General features: G+C 34.9%; 2 protein-coding genes across 2 annotated transcripts; one reads left to right on the plus strand and one right to left on the minus strand.

The window, feature by feature from the left end:
• The first annotated feature begins 4,709 nt into the window (after positions 1–4,709).
• Positions 4,710–5,451, plus strand: LOC21392357 (protein RADIALIS-like 3). The gene is made up of 2 exons (XM_010103764.2): positions 4,710–5,028; positions 5,369–5,451. Exons 1-2 carry the CDS (start codon positions 4,769–4,771, stop codon positions 5,391–5,393), a joined length of 285 nt encoding a protein of 94 aa, XP_010102066.1. The 5' UTR covers positions 4,710–4,768; the 3' UTR covers positions 5,394–5,451.
• A 5,476-nt stretch (positions 5,452–10,927) lies between these two features.
• LOC21392358 (auxilin-like protein 1) lies at positions 10,928–17,362 on the minus strand. Its single transcript, XM_010103765.2, has 7 exons — positions 16,746–17,362; positions 12,828–16,231; positions 12,574–12,671; positions 12,428–12,493; positions 12,249–12,338; positions 11,727–11,903; positions 10,928–11,306 (listed from the first exon to the last, which is right to left on the minus strand). Exons 1-7 carry the CDS (start codon positions 17,102–17,104, stop codon positions 11,271–11,273), a joined length of 4,230 nt encoding a protein of 1,409 aa, XP_010102067.1. The 5' UTR covers positions 17,105–17,362; the 3' UTR covers positions 10,928–11,270.
• Positions 17,363–21,242: the final 3,880 nt, after the last annotated feature.

The raw sequence follows: 21,242 nt of genomic DNA on the forward strand, positions 1-21,242 counted from the left end.
ATAACAACTTAGCAAGTTACATATCACGTTGTTTGAGCTAAAATTTGATGAACAACAACATGGTTCCACATAATATTCGAAAAGTAATGTGGGGTTCATGGTTTCCCTGGTGCTGAACAAGTATATAAGCAGAAATAGTTGACTCCTCCAATTAATCTCACCCAATAGAATCACTTATCAAATCAATCACATTTCTCATTTGCTTCGGAACATTCGTTGCCCAATCAGGCCAACCCCAAGTTGTGGGGAGGGACCGCCGAGGGAGAAGATAAAAGGTGCTCAATATATGCAGTAGTGCTTAAAGGTTATTGATAGACAAAGAACAAAGGTTTCCTTTTTTTTTTTTTTTTTTTTTTTTTGAAATTATAACAAAGGATATATTAGTCCCACGTCAGTCTTCAAGATAGATCATCACTTTATACCAGAAATAATGCGGATCAAATTTAACGATATATTATGGATTCCAAGTATCTATGTGCATAGTTGGCTTGATGTATTCGACGACCATATATATATGTGAATATTTATCACCTTTCAGAACAAGACCCCTCAAAAAGTTGGACGACTTGTCGCTACCATCCAATGATCAGTACTTCATAATTAAATAGCATATGATATAATATATATACATATGTATATGTATGCATAGTTATGTCCAATCATATAATATGTACTTTAATACGGTCAAAGAGTATTTCATTTGTATTTTTAACATGTGTTCCTCCTGATTTGTATAAATTCTGATAGCAACAGAAAATTTTGCAATATAAAGAACTTTATATAGTATGTGTACTTGACGCACAGATTATGTAACATGACAGATCTTGATCAATTTAATTTCTCTCCTGAAGTAGAAGTAATATATATGTGAATCATCCCTATTGTGATAACCAGTCGCATTGTGTGAGTGAAGCTATCAAGTATCTACCATCTAGTCTTGGTCTGAAAAGAATCCAAACAAATATCGCATATGCCAAATTGAGTTATGACCACCGGATCTCCAAAGGTGATCCTGAGCCATTTCCAACTTGCCCAATCAGGATCACCAGGGAAAAAAAAAAAAGGTAAAAAAAGAAAAATTAGTTTGATGCCTTTTGAGAATGAAACAAAAGGAATCCAGATAGATAAACTCTTATTGCATCGGACGTGGATGATAAGGATTCTAAACATTTATCATCAAAATCCTGTACTAGCTGAAAGATCAGTTTTATGTGGTCATGTGCACACTCGGATTCTCCTCAAAAAGTTGCAGAGTTTTGTTTTCAACGAGGACAATCACATATATGATATATATCCTCTCCATCAGCGCATATCCAAAGGTAACAATTAATGACATGTTTATTTCATAGAACTCAAACTCAAATCATTAATTCTGTTATAATATTTCTTTTTATAAAAATTAAAATTTTAAACGTTAGAATCAATAATTATGATTTAAATATATCTTTTAAACGGACTCTAAGACGTATTTATTTAAGACCAATCACCATACTAAATTTGGTCACCAAATTAATATAGTGTGATAGTACCAGATTAGAATAATTTTTTGTTAGGTTGTAAAAAATGATATCTACATATGTAAATTTGATTAATATATGTATATATGTAGGGCTCGTTTCGTTCGCTGATTCGAGTTGAGATGTGATTTCATGTGAGTTTTTTACTGTAACAAAAAAGTTAGATGTGATTGTTTCTGAGAGTTTTTTACTGTAGCAAAATTTGAATTCTAAACTCGAATCGGTGAAATTAACGGTGCCGTAATTCATCAGTAAGCATTTAAAAAAACATCTTCAAAAATCGGGGACTTAAACGTTAAAATGGATGTGAAATTATTGTCATCATTTATTCAACATTTCATTTTTAAGAACAATTGTTTCTAAATCGTCATACTTAAAATTAATGATCCCTAAATGAAAAATATTGGGAAATCCATTCATTTTGCAAGTATCAAGATAACACAAAATTATTCAATGTCTCGGATATATTTGATCAAAGGAAAACAAATTATCAAGAAGCACTCAGGAGTATCTTAAAACCATAGCTTTTATGTATGATTTATATTCTCTTTTATTGCGTGGAGGTAGAGGGAGAAAAAAAGATCCAGTCAAGGAGCCAAAGATTCTGAAACCAGGCCAATGATTTCGCTTGTCGCTCTCGTTCATCATGTTTCAATGAATAGCAATATTTATACAAAGGGTATTTATTCACTTTCTGTTGTCCACACATTGCAAATAGAAATTCCATGGCTTGTTGATATCCAACAGACGAATGACCCACCATCTATGAAGTAGTGATGAAAGTTTGGACTTCAGAGGAGCCAAAGTACATTTCAGTGCTGGCTTTGATTAGGCAATTGCACTAAATACCGGAACATTACCACGTACACAGCTGTGATTTTGCTCTAACAAAGTAGTAAGATTACAAGAAATTCAAAATTAAAAAGAAAAGAAAAGAAAAAAAAAACAATCCTAGGTAAGACATAGTTATAAATCATATTAAAATCATATGAAGTTAAATCTAATAGAACTTGTTAAAAATTATGATGGTTTAGGATTATGCCTATCAGTAGATTATGACATCGTTCATTTAACCGATTTGAGTTTTTAATTTTAAAGTTTCTACAATTAAAAATTTTAAAAAAATGTTATATCTAACTTTTTTGCTATAGTTAAAAGCTATTAGAAAATATCACATCTCAATTCAAATTGAAAATTTAAATCCGCAAAGCGAACGAGTCCATGTTTCTTTTTCTTTAAAAACTCATGTTCATGGTAAAAGAACAAACTCTACCTATAATTACTTCTATTAATTAATTAACTTAGAATCTAACATGCTCATGTGATAAACTATTAAACCATGTGAATTGAAAATTTTCCATCTTGAATTTTTGAAATCAGCATAGCAAAGCAAAATCTACTGCCACGCTGCGTTTACCAGATGAAAATCTTTACAGGGCAGAGTGACAGACTCAATAAAACAAAGCAAAACGTATTGTCTATGTTTGGCATGAAATGGTTAAAAAAAAAAAAAAAAAAACAAGGCAGAAAAGGTCGTAAAAAGGCAAGTTTGTAAAATAGCATCCAAAAAGTGTAAACACACGGCAAGCATTAGGAGGTTGACTTGTGGACTTGTGGTGGGTGTACTACAGTGATTGTACGGAGCTGAGAAGGATAGTAATTAAATCCAGCTAAAAATGTTTTGGAAGGTTGCTTGAGAAAGAAGAGTAACCTCTAGAAAATGAGATGCAGAAAACGCCCGAAAGTTGATATACACAAAACATGAAAAACTTAAAAAGTAAAGAAAAGGGCAATATACAATACACCTATATATTATAATGTGTTCCCCTTCAAACAGCTTGACAGCACTCTTAGCGTGAAGGATCTAATTTACTGAGGCAGCGAATATGGTTCACCCGTGAACGTTCTTTAAGTTGTACAGCCGCTGGATTAACCTGGACCCCATCTGATGCGACGTCTGTGACTCTTTAATTGTTTCCCCACTACCACTTAATATCACAAAATATGACTAAAAATTATGTAGCAAGATCTGATAAGACACAATTCAATCATTAAATCACATCAAAATCATATCACAATAATATAAATTTAACAGTTTAACAAAATTTGATGAAGATCTAACTTGGTAAGGTATTTTTTATTAGAATAATGTTAGGGATACTAAATTCAAAAATCTCAACTTTTATATATCAATTAATGTAGTGTATAAGTTGTCATTTCTATATTTATATGTGTTTAAAATATTATCACGTCAATTAGTGATCAGAAGTTGTATTTACTATTTACTATATCCTACCATATAATTATCTTATGTTAGTACATATTAATTTTTTTTCTTGCCTTTTCTATAAGGTCGAGCTAAATCTTGTTTAGACTGACAATTATTTTCTTGCAACTTCATGTTTAATACTTTCTACCTAGTTTCAGAGGTGTGGTGTTTAGATTGACAATTCTTTTCTTGCAATCTTCATGTTTAATACTTTCTACTTAGTTTCAGAGGTGCGGTACTCTCCCGGCCATTGATCGCTAATGGTGAAATTGTGTTTGCTGCGACTGACAGTAGCGTAAAACTTTATATGGAAACAACTTAACCATGAGAATCACCTTTACAAGTTATAGACATAATTACAATCTATGGTTTATCACGCCACCAGAACAAACTGTGAGTTAGATTTTACTACTTCGGGCCGAATCCTGTATTGGTAACTTTTGTATTCTGTGTCAGGTTTTGTGCGTTAATTACTTTTGTATAACTTTATCAAACAAGTTTATTTTGATTCAAGGGGCCGTAGAATTAAACCGGAATCCCTACTTGTCAATATTACAATTTTTTATTTTTCTGCTATAATAAAAAAATTTCATTCCTCATTCTAAAAGGCTAATTAACTACCTCTTAGTGGTTAAAAAAATGAATAGAAATGTAAAAGAGAATAACTTTATTATTGTTATTTTCATAACTTGGAATTAGTTTTGAGCCAATTCCTCAACCCCACTTAAATTACAAGCAAATAAAACAATAAAACTAGGCAGGTTATCATTTACAATTCGCAAATCCACTGTTTTGCAAGAAAAACCAACTACCCATACATCACTCATCACCCCCACCTTTCTCGTTCTCTCACTTTCTCCCCCTCTCACTATAAAAAGAGCAGCATGGTTCTCTCCATTACCCACACCTAGCTATCTCACTACAATTCCTCCCCACATATTACTCTCATTATCATTTTCTTGTCTTTGAAACATTAATACTAATGGCTTCGAGTACATGGACGGCCAAGCAGAACAAGCTCTTCGAGAATGCTCTGGCCATCTACGACAAGGACAGTCCCGATCGCTGGCACAATCTGGCTAGAGCCGTTGGTGGGAAAACCGTTGAGGAAGTGAAACGACACTATGAGATGCTTGTTGAAGATGTCAACAAGATTGAGGCTGGTGAAGTTCCTTTGCCCAATTACCGAAAGATTGGTGCCAACAACAAGGCCTACAACAGCTTTATGGATGAGGAACAAAGGTACATATATATATATATACATATATATATATTTGTATATAAGATTGAATATTGTCAAATCTATATGATAAATATTTTATGCCTAGCTTTTCGTTTTGCTAATATTTTACATACATGGCATGCGAAAAGAATGCGAGTCAGATTTTGGGCACATGACCTTAATAAAATAAAATAAAATAAAATAAATCGTTCAACCATGATTTGTCATTATTATATGCATAATGTCTACGAGAATTTCTTCTTCATTAATCTTCAATTTCAGTGCTTTTTTCCCCTTTTTTTTTTTTTTTTTTTTGGGTTTCGGTTATGGCTGATATTCTTACCGTATTTTTCTATGCAGGCTGAGAAATCTAAAATTGCATTGAAGCATCCAAATGGAAGGAATAAAAGAAGCGTTTCAACTGATATTAGAATTTAAGAGAGTAATGCAGTACTAAGATAACAGTCGTCAAATGTGGTTTATTATTATTATTATTTCTCTTTGTTGCCTTTGCTTTCCTTTTAATCAATGTTCAAACGTTTCCTTTCAATCAATGTTCAAATGTTTCCTTTCGGCTTTACTTAAAGGAGGAAAAAAAAAAAAAAAGTTACCGTTCTTGATTTTGTGTATGGTCGCATGCAAGGTTATGTACTTTGTTTTGATTAGATAAACTGCATATTTTAATTCTCTTCTTTCAGAGAGCTCTTGAATATATTTGTTCTTTTTAATGTACGAGAGCCTAATTTTGATATGCATTACAACGACCGAAAACGAGCTAAATTAATAATTAATTTAAAATTTACCGGCCTTAATTAATTTGGAATAATTGCTAGCTGTCACGGAGGTGGATTTGGAACCGTCCAAGGTGGAAAATGTGAGATAAGCTAAGCTTTTTGGATGAAAATGTTGGAAAGAAGATATGTGATGATGATTAAAAGGTTAAGATGAGAACCAAAGAATCCCTTTAGAGACAAAATTATATGTTCAGATTGACTTAATTTAAAAGATTATTCCTTTTGAGTTTATGTCGCTAAGCTAGCAACCAATAAAGCGGTTCTAGATCAAAGTTGTAAGGCATAAAAAGGTCAGAGATGGTCGGAATGTCTTTTTACCCTATAGTATATTATTTATATTGTACTTGTCCATTAGTGCTTTTTTCTTTCTTTCTTTCTTTCTTTCTTTACTGAAAGCTACGCATATGTGCATATTTGGAACGTAAGTAGAAGTTAGATAGTGAGCATTAACAATCATGCAGTTTACATATCAGCTTTAATGAATTAGATAAGTCTAAGAGACAGAATTATTAATTGTATATTCAATCAAACACTGTGCTATGTTTCTTAGTTCTTTCAACTCCCTTATAGTTTGATTAAAAAAAAAATAATCATCAGATTATCAAAAATAATAATAATAATAATAAAAGAGAGAATTAGATAGAGCTTTCTCTTCCTTTGTTGGGGTTAGGTTCTGGCATGTTTGTATATCTGGATACAAGGAAAAAGAAAACACAATTAATGTGTTTCGACAATGTGCTTGCTTTTACAGATTACAAGAAAGAAAGAAAGAAAAAAAAAAAACAAACTTAGAGAAAATTATTGAATTTATTTTTAAAAGTGTATGGATTGGATTTTTACCCCTTATAGTAAAGGATAAAAAAAACTCCGCCTATGCGTTTGTATAGCCGGTCCTAAGCCCGAGTAAAGGATGAGGATTGTGGTAGTTTGACGGCCAGCGTAAAAATAAGTCACTCTCATGGATTTCACTCACATAGAATCTGTTGGGGCGTTCCCTACGTGCAACGTGTTATGCCGGGCCCCGGGTATAGTGTTAAATAGGCAAGGGGGTCTTCGCACATTCATGGACGTGTGTGGGGGGTAAAGCGAGCCCATGCGCCATATCGGGCCCCGTATATGGTGAAAAATATGCAAGGGGGGTCCTTGTCATTGCACATTCATGGACGTGTGCAAGGGACAGAGCTAGCCCATGATAGGAAAATTTGTTTAGGTAGTTAGAATGTAGGTTCTTTAACTGGTAGATCTATGGAGCTAGTGAATGTTATGGTAAGAAAAATAATTAACATTTTATGCTTACAGGAAATGAAGTGGACAGGAGAGAAAGCAAAGGAGATTGAAAATTTGGGAAAGGAATCGCAATGGAGTTGGTATTCTAGTGGACAAAACTGTGAAGGATTACGTAGTTGAGATTAAGCGAATAGGGGATATAATTATTATGCTCCAATTGGTACTAGGAAATAAGTTCATCTATGTAATTAGTGCTTACGTTCCACAAATAGGATTGGATGCGGAAATTCAAGTCAAGTTCTAGGAGGCATGGATGACTTAGTGTGTCGTATTGGCAATGAGGATAGCATTTTCTTTGGAGGAGATTTCAATGGGCATGTTGGTAAGGATAGGAAAAACTTCGAAATGATCCACGGTGGTTTTGGTTTTGGAGCTCGAAACGAAGAAAAAAAATCTATTTTGGAATTTGCGTTGGGACATGATTTTATCATAACAAACACATTTTTCAAGAAAAGAGATTCTCACTTGATCACTTTTAAGAATGGGAGGAACTTGAGCCAGATATATTATTTTCTCACAAGGTATAGAGAATGTTCTCTATGTAAGAATTGTAAAGTAATTCTTGGAGAAGTACTAGCCACCCAACATAGGTTAGTAATCTTAGATGTGAGCATTAAGCTTTGTTATAGAAGGAATAAGATAAACCACCTCCCACGAACTCGTTGGTGGCATTTGAAAGGAATAAAGCAATTGGCCTTTAAAAAGAAGTTGTTAGATGAGGCTACTTGGTCATATATAGGTAATGTAAATACTATGTGGGATGCCATGGCCAGCTGCATAAGAAAAGTAGCAAATGAGGTACTAGGGGAATCTAGAGGTAAAGGCCCCCCGGGAAAGAAACCTGGTGGTGTAATGAGGAAGTTCAATAAGTACAAAGAAGTACAAAGAAGTGAAGAAATAAGCTAAGCGAGCAGTTGGTAAGGCTCGTTCTACTTACTTAGATGGGGTATATAGGAAACTTGAGACTAGAGAATGAGAGAAGGATATATATAAACTAGCTAGGATAAGAGAAAGGAAGTGTCGGGACCTGAATCAAGTGAGGTGTGTTAAGAATGATACATATCAAGTTATGAAAAAAGATAAAGACATCAGGGAAAGGTGGAGGAGTTACTTTGAGAAGCTTTATAATGATGATTATGCGATAGAGTTTGACAATCTTAGGTCACAAGGAGAACCTAATGTCATGTATACAAGAGGAATCAAAGTCTCAGAAGTTAAAACTGCCCTACAGAAGATGGAAAAGGGGAAGGCATGTGGGCCAGATGATATTCCAATAGAGCTTTGGATGGCGTTAAGAGAAGCTAAAATTGTGTGGCTCACTAAGCTTTTTAATGAGATATTAAAGAAGAAGCATATGCCTAATGCATGGAGGAAAAATATTCTTTTCCCCATCTTCAAGAATAAAGGAGATGTGCTGAATTGTAATAATTATAGGGGCATAAAGTTAATAAGCCACACTATGAAACTTTGGAAGATAGTTATTGAAAGGAGATTAAGGGCCACAACTACCATATCAGGTAACCAATTTGGCTTCATGCCAGGTAGATCAACCACGGAAGTCATTTTTCTTCTTAAGATGCTGATGGAAAGGTACAGAGAAGCGAAGATGGACCTACATATGGTCTTTATAGATTTAGAAAAGGCATACGATAGAGTGCCGATGAAAGTTTTATGGTGGGTGCTAGAAAAGAGAGGAGTGCATGTGAGGTATATCAATGTAATTAAGGACATGTACGATGAGGTGATCACGAGTGTGAAAACTGCTGGAGGCTACACGACAGAGTTCCCTATTCGGATCAGCCTTCATCAAGGATCTGCTCTTAGTCCTTATCTTTTCACCATCGTGATGGATGAGCTGACAAGAGAAATCAAAGATAGAGTTCATTGGTGTATGCTTTTTGTGGACGATATAGTTTTAGTTGATGAACATAGGGAAGGAGTTAACCGTAAGTTAGAACTATGGAGACAGACTCTCGAGACGAAAGAATTTAAGTTAAGTAAGATGAAAACTGAATACATGCATTGTAAGTTTAGTAACTCAAGTAAGAGTGATGGAATTTCTTTAGATGGTGTGGAGATTGGGGCTTCTAGGAAGTTTAGGTACCTTGGGTCTATAGTGCAGTATGAAGGAGATATAGAAAAGGATATTCAACATAGGATTGAGGCAAGGTGGGTTAAGTAGAAGAATGGTACGGAAGTTTTATATGATGACAAGATGCCTATTAAGTTAAAAGGAAAGTTCTATAGGACTGTAATCCGCCCAGCTATGTTATATGGTAGTGAATGTTGGGCCATTAAGAGACAACATATATCTAAGATGAGTGTGGCAGGGATGCGTATGTTAAGATGGATGAGTGGCCATACGAAAATAGATCACATAAAGAATGAAGTTATTCGTAGTAAAGTATGTGTAGCACCAATAGAAGATAAAGTACGCGAAGGCCGCTTGAGATAATACGGGCATGTCCAACGTAGACCGCTAAAAGCATTAATTCGTGCTTGGGAGGACATTTTTATACTTAATACTACGAGAGGGAGGGGTAACCAAGAATTACGTGGACCAAAGTAGTTATGAAAGACATTCTAGATTTAGGCGTTCAGAAAAGTTTAATTTCGATCAGAGCTGCGTGAAAAAATAAAATTCATACAACCGACCCCAATTAAGTTGGGATTAAGGCTTGTTGTTGTTGTATAGTAAAGAATAAAAATTAAAATCCATACACTTTTAAAAAATAATTGCCAAGATTTCTCAAAAACTTACTAACAATTAGTACTATCAACCAGGTCAATATAAGTACATATTACAATTAGTTGCATACTTAAAAGTCAAATAAGTTGCCAGAGTGTCAAAATCTTCTAAAATCAAGAGATTCTTAATTTGAAATTTATTTAAATAAATTCACAATACTAATACGACATCTAAACTATTAATTTTAGCTAATATGTCCCGGAAAAAAATAGAAAATAAATATTTCTCCTTGAGAAATTGAGCTTGGGATGAAAATAGAGACCAACCAGAGAGACGGGAGCGAGAAATAGTCAAGAGTAGGGCTGCCACCAAAAAAAAAAAAAAAAGTTTGGGGAGGGTAGTGGCAGGGCTGGCGGCCACGTATACAGCAGGCCACAGCCATGAATTAACGACAACAAATAATAACGACACTAGACTTCAGAAAACGACAGGATATTATGAACGCGAATAACCGTAAAGAAACGACATCTAACTATAGAAAACATAAAATAGGAAACGGCAATCTATTAACTCTGGATGTTTTGATGTGAGCAAGTATGCATTTACGTTCGTGCTTATGTAGTTTTTTGCAGATAAACCGTAAGATCATGTTCAATCCTTAGATCATCTTGCTCTGTTTGAAATTGAAACTTCCTTTGATACCTGCGGATTGAGGAGAAAACCGTGCTCAACTTGCCGAGGGAGAGAATGGCATATATAATATTAATAATAATTGTTAAGCAGGTGCTTGTTCTGTACTTGAGGAGTGCTATAACGTCTCTCCCTTCCTATGTCGTATATATAGATACATGCACTTTTTTCACATATATATAAATATTTAACTGTATATACGTGTTTTGTGACTTATAGAAAACAGAAAATAGTTTGCTCTACAAATTTCACGTATAAGTTTTCAATGGTTATTCTAAATGTATAGGCAATACATTTAGGCAATTTTGACTCAAATTCTTGCCATTTCCATTTTAAATGGATGGGTTTTGGGATCTTTTATCCACGTGCTGTGCATTCACCCAATCTGAACTTCCGTCCACTTTAATCTTTTCGCTGGACGAAATAAGCGAATTCATGTACTTACAGCTGCTAATTTATTTTAGATTTCCAGGGACTTGAGAAGAGGGGAAAATAATTAAATAAATAACCGCAGAGGAATGGGGAAGAAATTTAGTTCGTATGTACACCCAAACAACTTGTTTCTTTGATTTCACACGGTCAAATACCCGAACAATGACAATTAAATAAGGCCCTTTTCTGAGGGGCTTAAAAATGAGCTTCTGTTGATGCCAGTGTTCCTGAGAATTACAACTGGGATTCTGAAAGTTGCTCTAATGGGTGAAAGAATGCCAATAAGTTTGTTAATTTGTGCTGAAACAAATTCTTTTAGAAACCAAGTCTGGTACAGTTCTGCCCAATAGCTGTAGAAACTACCAATTCTCTACCGCTCTTCTATGTTGAATTTGTTCCAAGCCTCCTGCAGACACGCAAGACAAATATTATGAGCAAGTGAGTTTTCAAAAACCAGAAATATTCAGATTCTTCAAGTGTTGTTTGTTCTCTGAATCCAAGACGTGAGCAAGGTTTTCGAAGTCTGGTAAATAGGAAAATGAGAAATCAGATAATGTTCAGCTTCTTAAAACATCTAAACTTCGTTTTGTCAGCGTATATTATGCAGGCAAGGCAGGGAAAGGGGGGAAATGTTTTATCAAAAGTACATACGGAGACCAGTTGGAATTTTTATTGGATTGGAAATACAACCTTTGATCACCTGACTACACTACAGCACGCTTGGACTTTTACCTGAGCTGGAATTTAGTGTTTTCACCAATCTTATACGTGCTTCTTCGAGTTAGACAATGATGCAACAGAAGAATATCAGAGTTGAAAAACGCACCTTTAGAAGATCAAAAACCTTTTCACAAGTGTACTTCTGCTGAATGTTTGCACCCCGTTGCTGCAGCTTGTCAGGATGAACGAAAAGTGTAGCTTTACGATAAGCTTTCTTCACAGCAGCAGTTGTAATGATGTCCGTCAAAGGGATTGGCTGCCAACCACTCTCAGGTCCAAGGATCTGTGAATTAAAAACTTCCGATCAATATAGTGCTACACGTCACTCCCATTAGTAGATACTTAATACAAACATTGTTAAATTTTAATGATAATCATTTCTCTTATTCTCTTTAAAATTTTCATGTTCTCTCTCTGTAACATCACATGGCCGGTAAAATAAAATGACGAGGCAATCAGCAGAAGATACGTGTATTTTGGTTTGGTCAACTTGGAATATTCTTTAGAAGTCGCAAATATGACATATTTCAGATGCCATGCTACATGAAATCTCACGAAATTTTTGTGAATAGAAGCAGAAGGCAAATATACACATTTATAACGACACAAATAGAAGGCTAGAAATTACATATTGTAGTGTTGAAAGCAATGCACGTAAATTTCCCTCCTTGCCACCTGACCACCTTTTGACCTCGATATCAAGAGTTTCTGCTAATCTCTGTCACAGAAAATAGGTTCAAGATAGTAAGGTTAACGTCAGGTGTAAGCACTTGCAGCCAAAAATTCTTTGACAAAACAGAATATTACATTTCTCTCTGCTTGCTCTTTCTGTGCAAGTAGATCACGCCTATTCTTTTCTGCAAGAGCTTTTTCCTGAAAGAGACAAGAAAGAACATGAAGAAGTCTGTTTTGTTCAACACCATTGATTCAAACCAGAGAAGATAGAAGCATACCGCCCGTTCTGTTATCCTCTGATGTCTCTCTGACCTTGCTTTACACCTCTGAGCTGATTCCCCATGAGCTCCATCAGATCTCTCGGTCGAGCTAGAAACTTCATTAAGCAAAACATAAATTGTTCAGAAGGAGCATAAGTTGTACATTACAATCTCCTTGGCAGTGATCTATTGACAGTAAGGCAAAAAAATTAAAATTAAAATAAAAATTAAAAAAAGAAAATTCAAAGGGCTCACTTCAGAATATTACATACCAGCATGATTTGAAGAATTTGGGTATCTTGAACTGCTTGACGAACATGGACCTTTGAATTGGGAATTCTGCTTTCTTGCCTCAGAGGCAGCCTTTCCAGACATAGCTTTCTCAAGGGCACGCCCACGAGCCTCAGCTGTCGCTCTCTCCACAGCAGCACGTTCTGCTTTAAGTTTGGCTTCCATAGAAGCCTTCTCAGCTACAGACTTCTCATTATGCTCCGCAGCATTCTTTCCAACCCGTTCCCGGGCCTCAGCCGTTACCCTTTGACGAGCTCCAGCAGCTGCTCTCCCTGCAGCAGCCCTTTCACAGGCCTCTGCAAATGCTCTTTCACGAGCTTCACGGATTGCTCTTTCAACAGCTATTCTCTCCTCTCTTTCCCTTTCCCTTTCCCTTTCTTTTGCTTCATCTATTTTTCTCAGGCCCTCTTTCTCCAGCTCCACTTCCTTTTGCAAGCTACTACTAGTAGGACTCTCTTCCACATTCACAGTTGCTTGATCATTCCCCTCTGTCTCTGCATTTTGCCTTGGCAGGCTTCCTTGACAATTCTCCTCGTTCTCCTCTGCACTTTCGCTTACTGGAGTTTCTTCATGATGTTCATGATCTTTTTCTGTACAGGGGTTGATCTTCGTCTCCTGATCCAGTTCCACATTTTCCTCTCTCCCCTCACAACTATCCGATGACTGAGCTCCTTTCGTATTAATACCATCTTCAACCCATCCTTGTTCGTCAAAGCACTTAGTGTTATTCTTATCACCTTCCTGATTAAGAGAAACTTCAGATTCGTTAATATTATCCTTGAATTTTTCCATTTCACATGCCAATTCTTCAATACGCTCTCTTGAATCATGAACTATTTCCAACTGTCTCGGATCATTTGGATTTTGGAAAAAATTCATGTAAATTCTGCCTATATTGTTTGCATCAAGTTTGTCCAAAAAGTCCTCTGTTGTATCCTCCACTGGCCTCAATATCTTGGTGAGCTCAAGACCTTGAGGGAAGCCATCTGTTTCCAGTACATCTCTCTCCTCCATATCATACGTTTCTTTCACTGATTCTAGCCCATTCCTACTTTCATTGGTTTCCAAGTGAGCTTCACTTATGCTCTCATCCTCCTTACATGCTGGTAACTGTTCAGACACTTCCATACTCTCATCATTTTCTGCATGTAGAATGGGTTTCTGATGTCTACTCAGGTTCTCACTTTCATCCTGCTTGCATATGTTGTCAGCTGCCCCAAGATTGTTACCCTTGTTCCCAGGTTCCCCTAGAGCTCCTTTCATCTTCTCCTCATCTCCTGCACTGAGATCAATTTGTGTCCCTGTCGTTCCAGTCTCTACCCCTTGACAAGTCTCTTCTTGTCTGTTCTCACTTTCTTCCTCCTGAGAAGCATCCCCAATAAGCATCTTCTGATTTCCGCCTACCTCTACAAACTTCCCATTTGCTTCCAATTCACCATCACGCAAAAGTATCTTGGCAATTTTTTTCCCAAGATGAAGTTCATTAAGCGTCTCCTTGATCATTTCCTCACTAGATCTGTTAATGACAAACCTGTTCTCATTGTCCTCCACCTCGGGGGCATCACTTTGTCCTTCCTCATGTTTTTCCTCCTTGCAGACCTCCTCTCCTCTTTTCTTAATTTCAACACATGCGCAAGTTCTTGATTGTCCCTCTTCATGCTTGATGTCCTCCAGCCCCTTAGTTTCTAGTATTTTATCATCTTTTACATCTTCCTGAAACTCTGTTAAATTCTCCTCATATTTATCATTATCGTAGGATGCTTGACCTATTTCTTCACTTTCTTCCTCATTTACAGCAACTTGATGCTTCCTCGCATTCTTCTCATGTTCAGGAACCTCTTCATTTACCATTGATTTAACACCGTCATTTCCACGGTCGGATTCTCCCCTAATTCCATTTGGTATATCAACTCCATTTTCTATTTGCCCCAAGTTATCCTCCTCTTCAGCTGGTTTGGGTGAAATACCACAACTTTGTGCTTTCTCAAGCACTTCATCGCCTATTTTTTTCTCCTTCCATTCATTCTCATAGGCAGATGGCATTACTTTGACCTCTTCGAACTCCAGTATTGTTTCCCAGTTCCTATCTGTGTTATCAACTTCGAAAAATTGTTCTCCTGCTTCCATTAAATCAGCCTTTTCCTCCCCATGATCTAGTTGATCTGATCTAAGCTCCTTCCAAGGTGTTTCCCTGTCAGCTCTTTTGGTGCCTGCAACAAACTCCTGAACTTCACAGTCTTCAGTTACATGGCCTGTACCCATCACATTTTGCTTTCTTGTTACATCGGAAACATGCAATGGAATATCCACTTCTGTTGCTGGAGGCCAGATTTCATCTGTGTTCTCAACTTCAAAAAACTGTTCTACCTCGGATACTTCAGCTTCCTCCCACCCATGATCAACTTGACTTGATATCTTCTTCCAAGGTGTCTTACCATCAAATTCTTTGGAACTTGGAACTTTTTCCCGAATTTCAAAATTTGTAGCCCCTTGGCATGGTCCAGCAGTATTTTGCTGTCTTGTATCAGAAAACACTTGCAATGGATCATCTATTTTACATAGTTCTGGAGTCTTCTTTTTGGATCTGTTTACCGTATATGCAATTTTACATTCCTTTCGCTCGTCAAATTTAACTCCATCACTGAGGCTTTGTTTACCTCCATTTTTAAGACTCGCCTTCTTTCTTTCCATTAGCTCCTTTGCCATTTTTATCCTTGCTTGAGCCTCCTCTATTGCCTTTCTCAATGCAGCCGCAGAGGTGGCAGCAACTGAATTGGTGTCTACTTCCTCATCAAAGTATGGAGGTGAATCAGCATTGGTAGAATCTTCATTAGTACAAGTATTACCTAAGTTAAAGTTACTTGGTAGGCTTGAAGATGGCGGTAACTTTGAAGGACGGGTTCCATGACCAACTTCATATCTGTCAAATGAAGTACTCATGGAATTGGACTTAAACCAATTGGAGTTATTTTGAAATACAACATCACCTCCGGAAGTCTGTTTGCCAATCTCACCAGCTCGGACATCCGCAGTGGTTCTTATGAAATGATTCCCTTCCATCATCCCTTCACCAATATTATTTTCTGGGCAAGCATCCTTTACCATTGAGAATACACGCTTATCACCTTCAGCTCTGCGCAAGGGAGTGACTTCGTCAATTAGGCGTGCGTAACCTTGAACAGCATTGAGCTGAGCTATATGAGTCATTCCATTTGTGCTGCTTGTCCCATTTGCATTCCCGCTGTTAACTTTATTGTATGACATATTGAACTTCTTGACTCCATTAAGATCTTGGTGAGATGCTTCCCGTGATAATACAGGGTTCCCCGGTGCCCAATTAGAACTTTCTGAAGCTTCTGAAGGTGATGACCTTTCAGCATTTGTCCTGTATTAAAGAGAGAGAGAAGAAACACCTTTTATAATCACTATCTAGTTTCTACCACCACAAGTTTGTGTCTACTTCGACAAGAAATGGTTGTCAATGAACAAAAGAAGAAATGTAAACACTAAACAAAACAGAAGGCTAATACGACAAGTGCAAAACTTTATACCAGAACTCTAATGTTTAATCCTTATTTTCCTTCTACAACAAGCAAACATCTATGTTTAGAAAGCAGAATACAAAAAAGGCTTTCTGAAAGAGGATTTTCCCTAAAACTGTTTGTGTAGAAGAGAGACACCAAAAATGAAACAAGCAATGGACCTGTAGCTGCAAGCCTAATCGTACTTCAAAGTCAAAGGCTCAAACTTTTCTAAGCACACAAAAATATGAACATAAAAAACCGGAAAATACTGATCATATTAACAATTTAAGGGGCTTTAAAGCTCATATCCAATTGAAAATAGTGTTCTATAATTTTTTTTTCTCATCCAGCCACAAACATAAAAAACATATATACCGTGCTTCCTCAGATTTCTTCCTCTTGTTTGGCTCTCCAGAAAGTTCCTCGTAATGCACCGCGAAAGTTGAATCTCCGAAGCCACCGAAAATCTTCGAGTAGTCAAGCTGTGAGCTCCTCACGTCGACCGAAATCTTCCCCTTGGTGAGCTCCGGCACGTCGAGGAAAGGAATCGACGAGCCTCTAGAAGGTTCGGAGCCACCAAAAATCTCGCGGTAGTCCTCGACGCGGGACGAGAAGTTCGGAACACCGAACTTCGACGGAGCAGCGAAAACGCCGTCGTACACGGAACCTCCGGCGAAGCTGTGGCCGTTGGAGAGCTTCTTGGAGAGAGTCACAGAGGAGGCCTGGTACTCCATGGTCAACTGACAGTTCAGCGCGTAATCACTACTACGCGGTCTCTCTTCCCCTCTTCTTGGGTCTCTCTGTCCCTTCTCTGCAAAGAATATGAGGAGAGAGAGAGAGTGGTGTTTAACTGTCAGAGGACAGTCCTCGGCTGAGTCGGCGATTTTTTGAAAAGCGCGTAGAAGAAAACATCGGCGATGACCGGGACCGGGAACCGGCGGAGCCGGTGAAGGTCAGAGAGGTGAACTTGAGTCACTGTACAAGTATTTTTCACCAACACCCAGGAGGAAAACAAAAGAGAACTGGCGCTTCTGGTGTCGTGTAGCGGGGGAGGATACCAATTTCAAGTAAATGTGTCGCGCCTCGCGGAAACCAACAAGGTGGCACAGAGGGGTAGTTTCGGTATTAAAAGTCTTTTTTTTTTTTTCTCTATTTAACATTTGTGTTAAATTAATATTTCATTAATCTTTTTGGCTTTTAGATTTGCTAGTAATTTTACTATATAATGTGCAAATTATGGTTTTGAATTATTAAAGGCCGTTGCATTTAAACTAAAAAAAATTATAATTTTATTTAAGTTTATGTTCTTTTATAAAATTTAAGTTTTAACTTAAATTTGTGGTTAAAATTTAAATTTAAATTTTTCTTTCAACTCAAGTTAATGAACAATATTTTTTCTATTCTTAAAAATGTCATAAATTTTTTGTTTTAATTCTGATTGAGATAATTTTTTCCTATGCATTCACAACGAAGAGACGAATAAAATCTCATCCATATACCCTATTAAAATTTTTCATCACCATTAAGTTTTTATTAAAATATTATCTAAATACAAATTTAAGTTTTGACCAACCCAAACACAAACTCAAATAGATTATCATTTCAAATATAACTCAAAATGTGCACATCCAAACACAAACATAAATTATAATCCTAACTCAAACAATACTCAAATACACCTTAACTTAAATCAAGATCTGAACTCAAATCACCCTAACTTAAAAAATATAAAAAATTTTAAGGTTCATTTGGTACGAGGATTCAAACCAGGATGATTCTAATCATGATTATAGAATCAAAATCATGAATCATGATTTTGGGTTCAAATCATGATTCTAAAACTATGATTCAAAATCAGGGGTTTGAATCACCATGAATCAAGAGGGGGGTGATTTTAGAATCATGATTTGAGCTAGTTTAAAACATCACATCAAATTCTGAGTCATGATTTAAAATCATCAAAACCAAACACTAATTTTGAATCATGATTCAAAATCACTATAAACAAACACTGATTCTAAATTAAGATCTAGAATTATAATTTTAAATATATTTACTAAACGCACTCTTACTAATTAGTAATGTTTCATTTATTTGGTTGTAATGCCATTTGACGTTTGTATCCACCACTTATTTCTCTATTTTCGGCCAAAAACATTTTTTTTTTCTTTTATTAGATTTAGATAGATGTCCTTCTCTCTTTTATTTAACGACTATTATGTGACGCATTGATTTGCATTTTACCCATTCGAGGTACTGCAGCAACTTATGATTGTAATAAACTATTCGAGCAAAATAGTAGCAAAAGAAAACTATTCGAGCAGATAAAAGAAATAATAATTGTAAACTCAACCTTAAGATCTCAAATAGCTAAAGGATAATGGAAATAAAAAAAATGACCATAGGATTATCGAATAAAAAAGAATTAATGGACAATAAAATTCAACGAATCTCAAGAGGTTTTTTTTCCCCTTCTGAAAAGAGTTTCTCTAGAAGGACTAAGTTTCTCTAAAAGGACTATAAAAAATGAGAGTTCTCTACTTTTTATATATTAAATATGTATTGAAAGCTATTTTTTATATATATTTTTAATTTAATGTGATGGAAAAGTCTACTAAAAAATATTCCTTTTTTAATGTTGGTTTTAAAATTACGATAATTTTATGTGTCCAACACACGTAATACGAGGGAACGAAAGCCAACAAAAATTAATAAAATAAACAATGCTCCCCGAAAAATAGATTAAAGGAAAAAAAAATTAAAATAAAGCTCAGGAGGGAAAAAAACCATTCAAAATAACAATAAAACTTCATTAATTAATCCACCAAATCAAACAATCTTCTTTCTTACAGTAATTTTACTAACTTCATCCAAAGAAAATGTAGGAGATTATTCGTTGAATAATACTTGTATTATAATGATGAGTAATGATAAATTTTCACCTTATTTTTTGTCTTGTTCGATAACTTGCTTTTGTATTAGTTTGCACTCACTAAAGAGATTACACACACGACACACCACCACGCCAGAAAAAGAAGAAAAAGAAAAAAAAAAAAAAAAAAAAAAAAAAAACTTGCTCTTTTTTAACCAAAAAAAAAAAAAAAAAAAAAAAAAAAAAAAAAAAAAAAAACAGCTTGCTCTTTATCAACCAATCAAGAAAAAAAAATATAAGATTGACCTTTTTCTTTTATTTTTATCCTAAAATTTTATTTTACTTTTATTTTTATTTATTTTCCATAAAACTTATTTACTTTTTTTTTGTCTTCTTTCAACTTTTTTTTTATTTTTGCCCTGAAATTTTATTTTTTTCGTTTTGATTTATTTTATCATAAAACTTATTTATTTTTTCATTTCAGGCCTCTTCCCTTTTTTTCATTTTTGTCCTAAAATTTTATTTTTTTCGTTTTGGTCTTTTTTTTTTTTTTGCATTTTAGATTTTAGTTCTTTTTTTACCCTTTTTTATTTTTTCTCTAAAATTTTATTTTATTTTAAATTTTAGTTCATTTTATCCTAAAACTTATTTATTTCTTCACTTTAGTCTTTTTCTAACCCTTTCTTTTTTATTTTTGTCCTTAAATTTTATTTTTTTCCATTTTATTTTCTTGTAACCTAAAATTTATTTATTTTGGTTGTTTTTGACCCATGCTTTTTATTTTTTCATTGTGGTCTCTTTTGCTTTAAAACTTATTTATTCTTTCATTTTAGTCCTTTCTTTACTTTTTTTTTCCTTGCTTCTTGCCCTAAAATTTTTTTTTCCTTCTAATTTTGTTCCTTCTTTGGATTTAATATTCAGATTTTATATGCTTTTAGAGTAACACAGTAACTAAAACTTAACACACAAATTATTCTCCATGTGTATAGCACATGATGCTCAACTAGTGTGTAAAAAAAATGCTTCTAGTATGTTTGTTTCTCAAGTTAAGAACTTGAGTTGTGTATGTGAGAGAAAAATATTATAGCAAAAAAATTGAATTTTAATTTCTGTAAGAGAAAACACTGTAATAATAAAACTCGAGTTGTGGCTTGAGTTGTGAAAAGAACATGGCCTTCATATGCACAATTCTTTTGTTTAAAAAAAGAAGAAGTAAAAATACGGTGATGTGTGTAAAGTCTTTGCCAATACAAATAAATTATATAGTTTTGCATGACTACAAAGACACAACACGTGTTTTTTTCAGTCTTCTTTCTTTTGATGATGAATGAAGTATTTTGAGTGAATTAGTCTTACTTGTGTCAACATATTTTCTGAACTTTAAAATGTGCACGTTGTGCTTTCAAACTATGACATGTCTTTAGTGACAGAGCTAGAAATGGACTAATAACTAAATAAAAAATTTAATTAAAATAAATATTTATTAATGCATTACAAATAGGATATTAACATTAATATCAGTTGGGGCTTATTAATATTAATATATATAATATCTAATTATATATATGAAATTTAAAAGAAAAAAATTTTGAGTGGGTCATAATTCGGGAAACATGTACATTTTAAAGTTTAGATAGCATATTGACATAAGTGATAAAGCTTAAGGAAAATTTATAAAATTTATCCTAATTTTTTTAGGGGGGAATGAGTGAAATTACATATTTAATATGGTGATTAGTAAATTATAGCATAATTTTTTGAAACACGTAGTTAATAGCATAATTTAATATCTTAAACTTCCAACAATATTAAAAATTCAAAAATACCCCTTAACCATCTCTTTCCTTCTCCTACCTAGTTAGGTCCACCATGGTCGGCGATGCGGCTAGCAGCTAGCACTGGTGACCAAAGACCAGTGGTCCGACGATCGATAAATATCGTATTTATCAATAAATATCGTATTTACACGTAAATAATATATTTATCTGAAAATGTCACTA

This window comes from Morus notabilis, unplaced genomic scaffold (assembly GCF_000414095.1).
Source record: "Morus notabilis unplaced genomic scaffold, ASM41409v2 Scaffold37, whole genome shotgun sequence".
Lineage (NCBI taxonomy): Eukaryota > Viridiplantae > Streptophyta > Magnoliopsida > Rosales > Moraceae > Morus > Morus notabilis.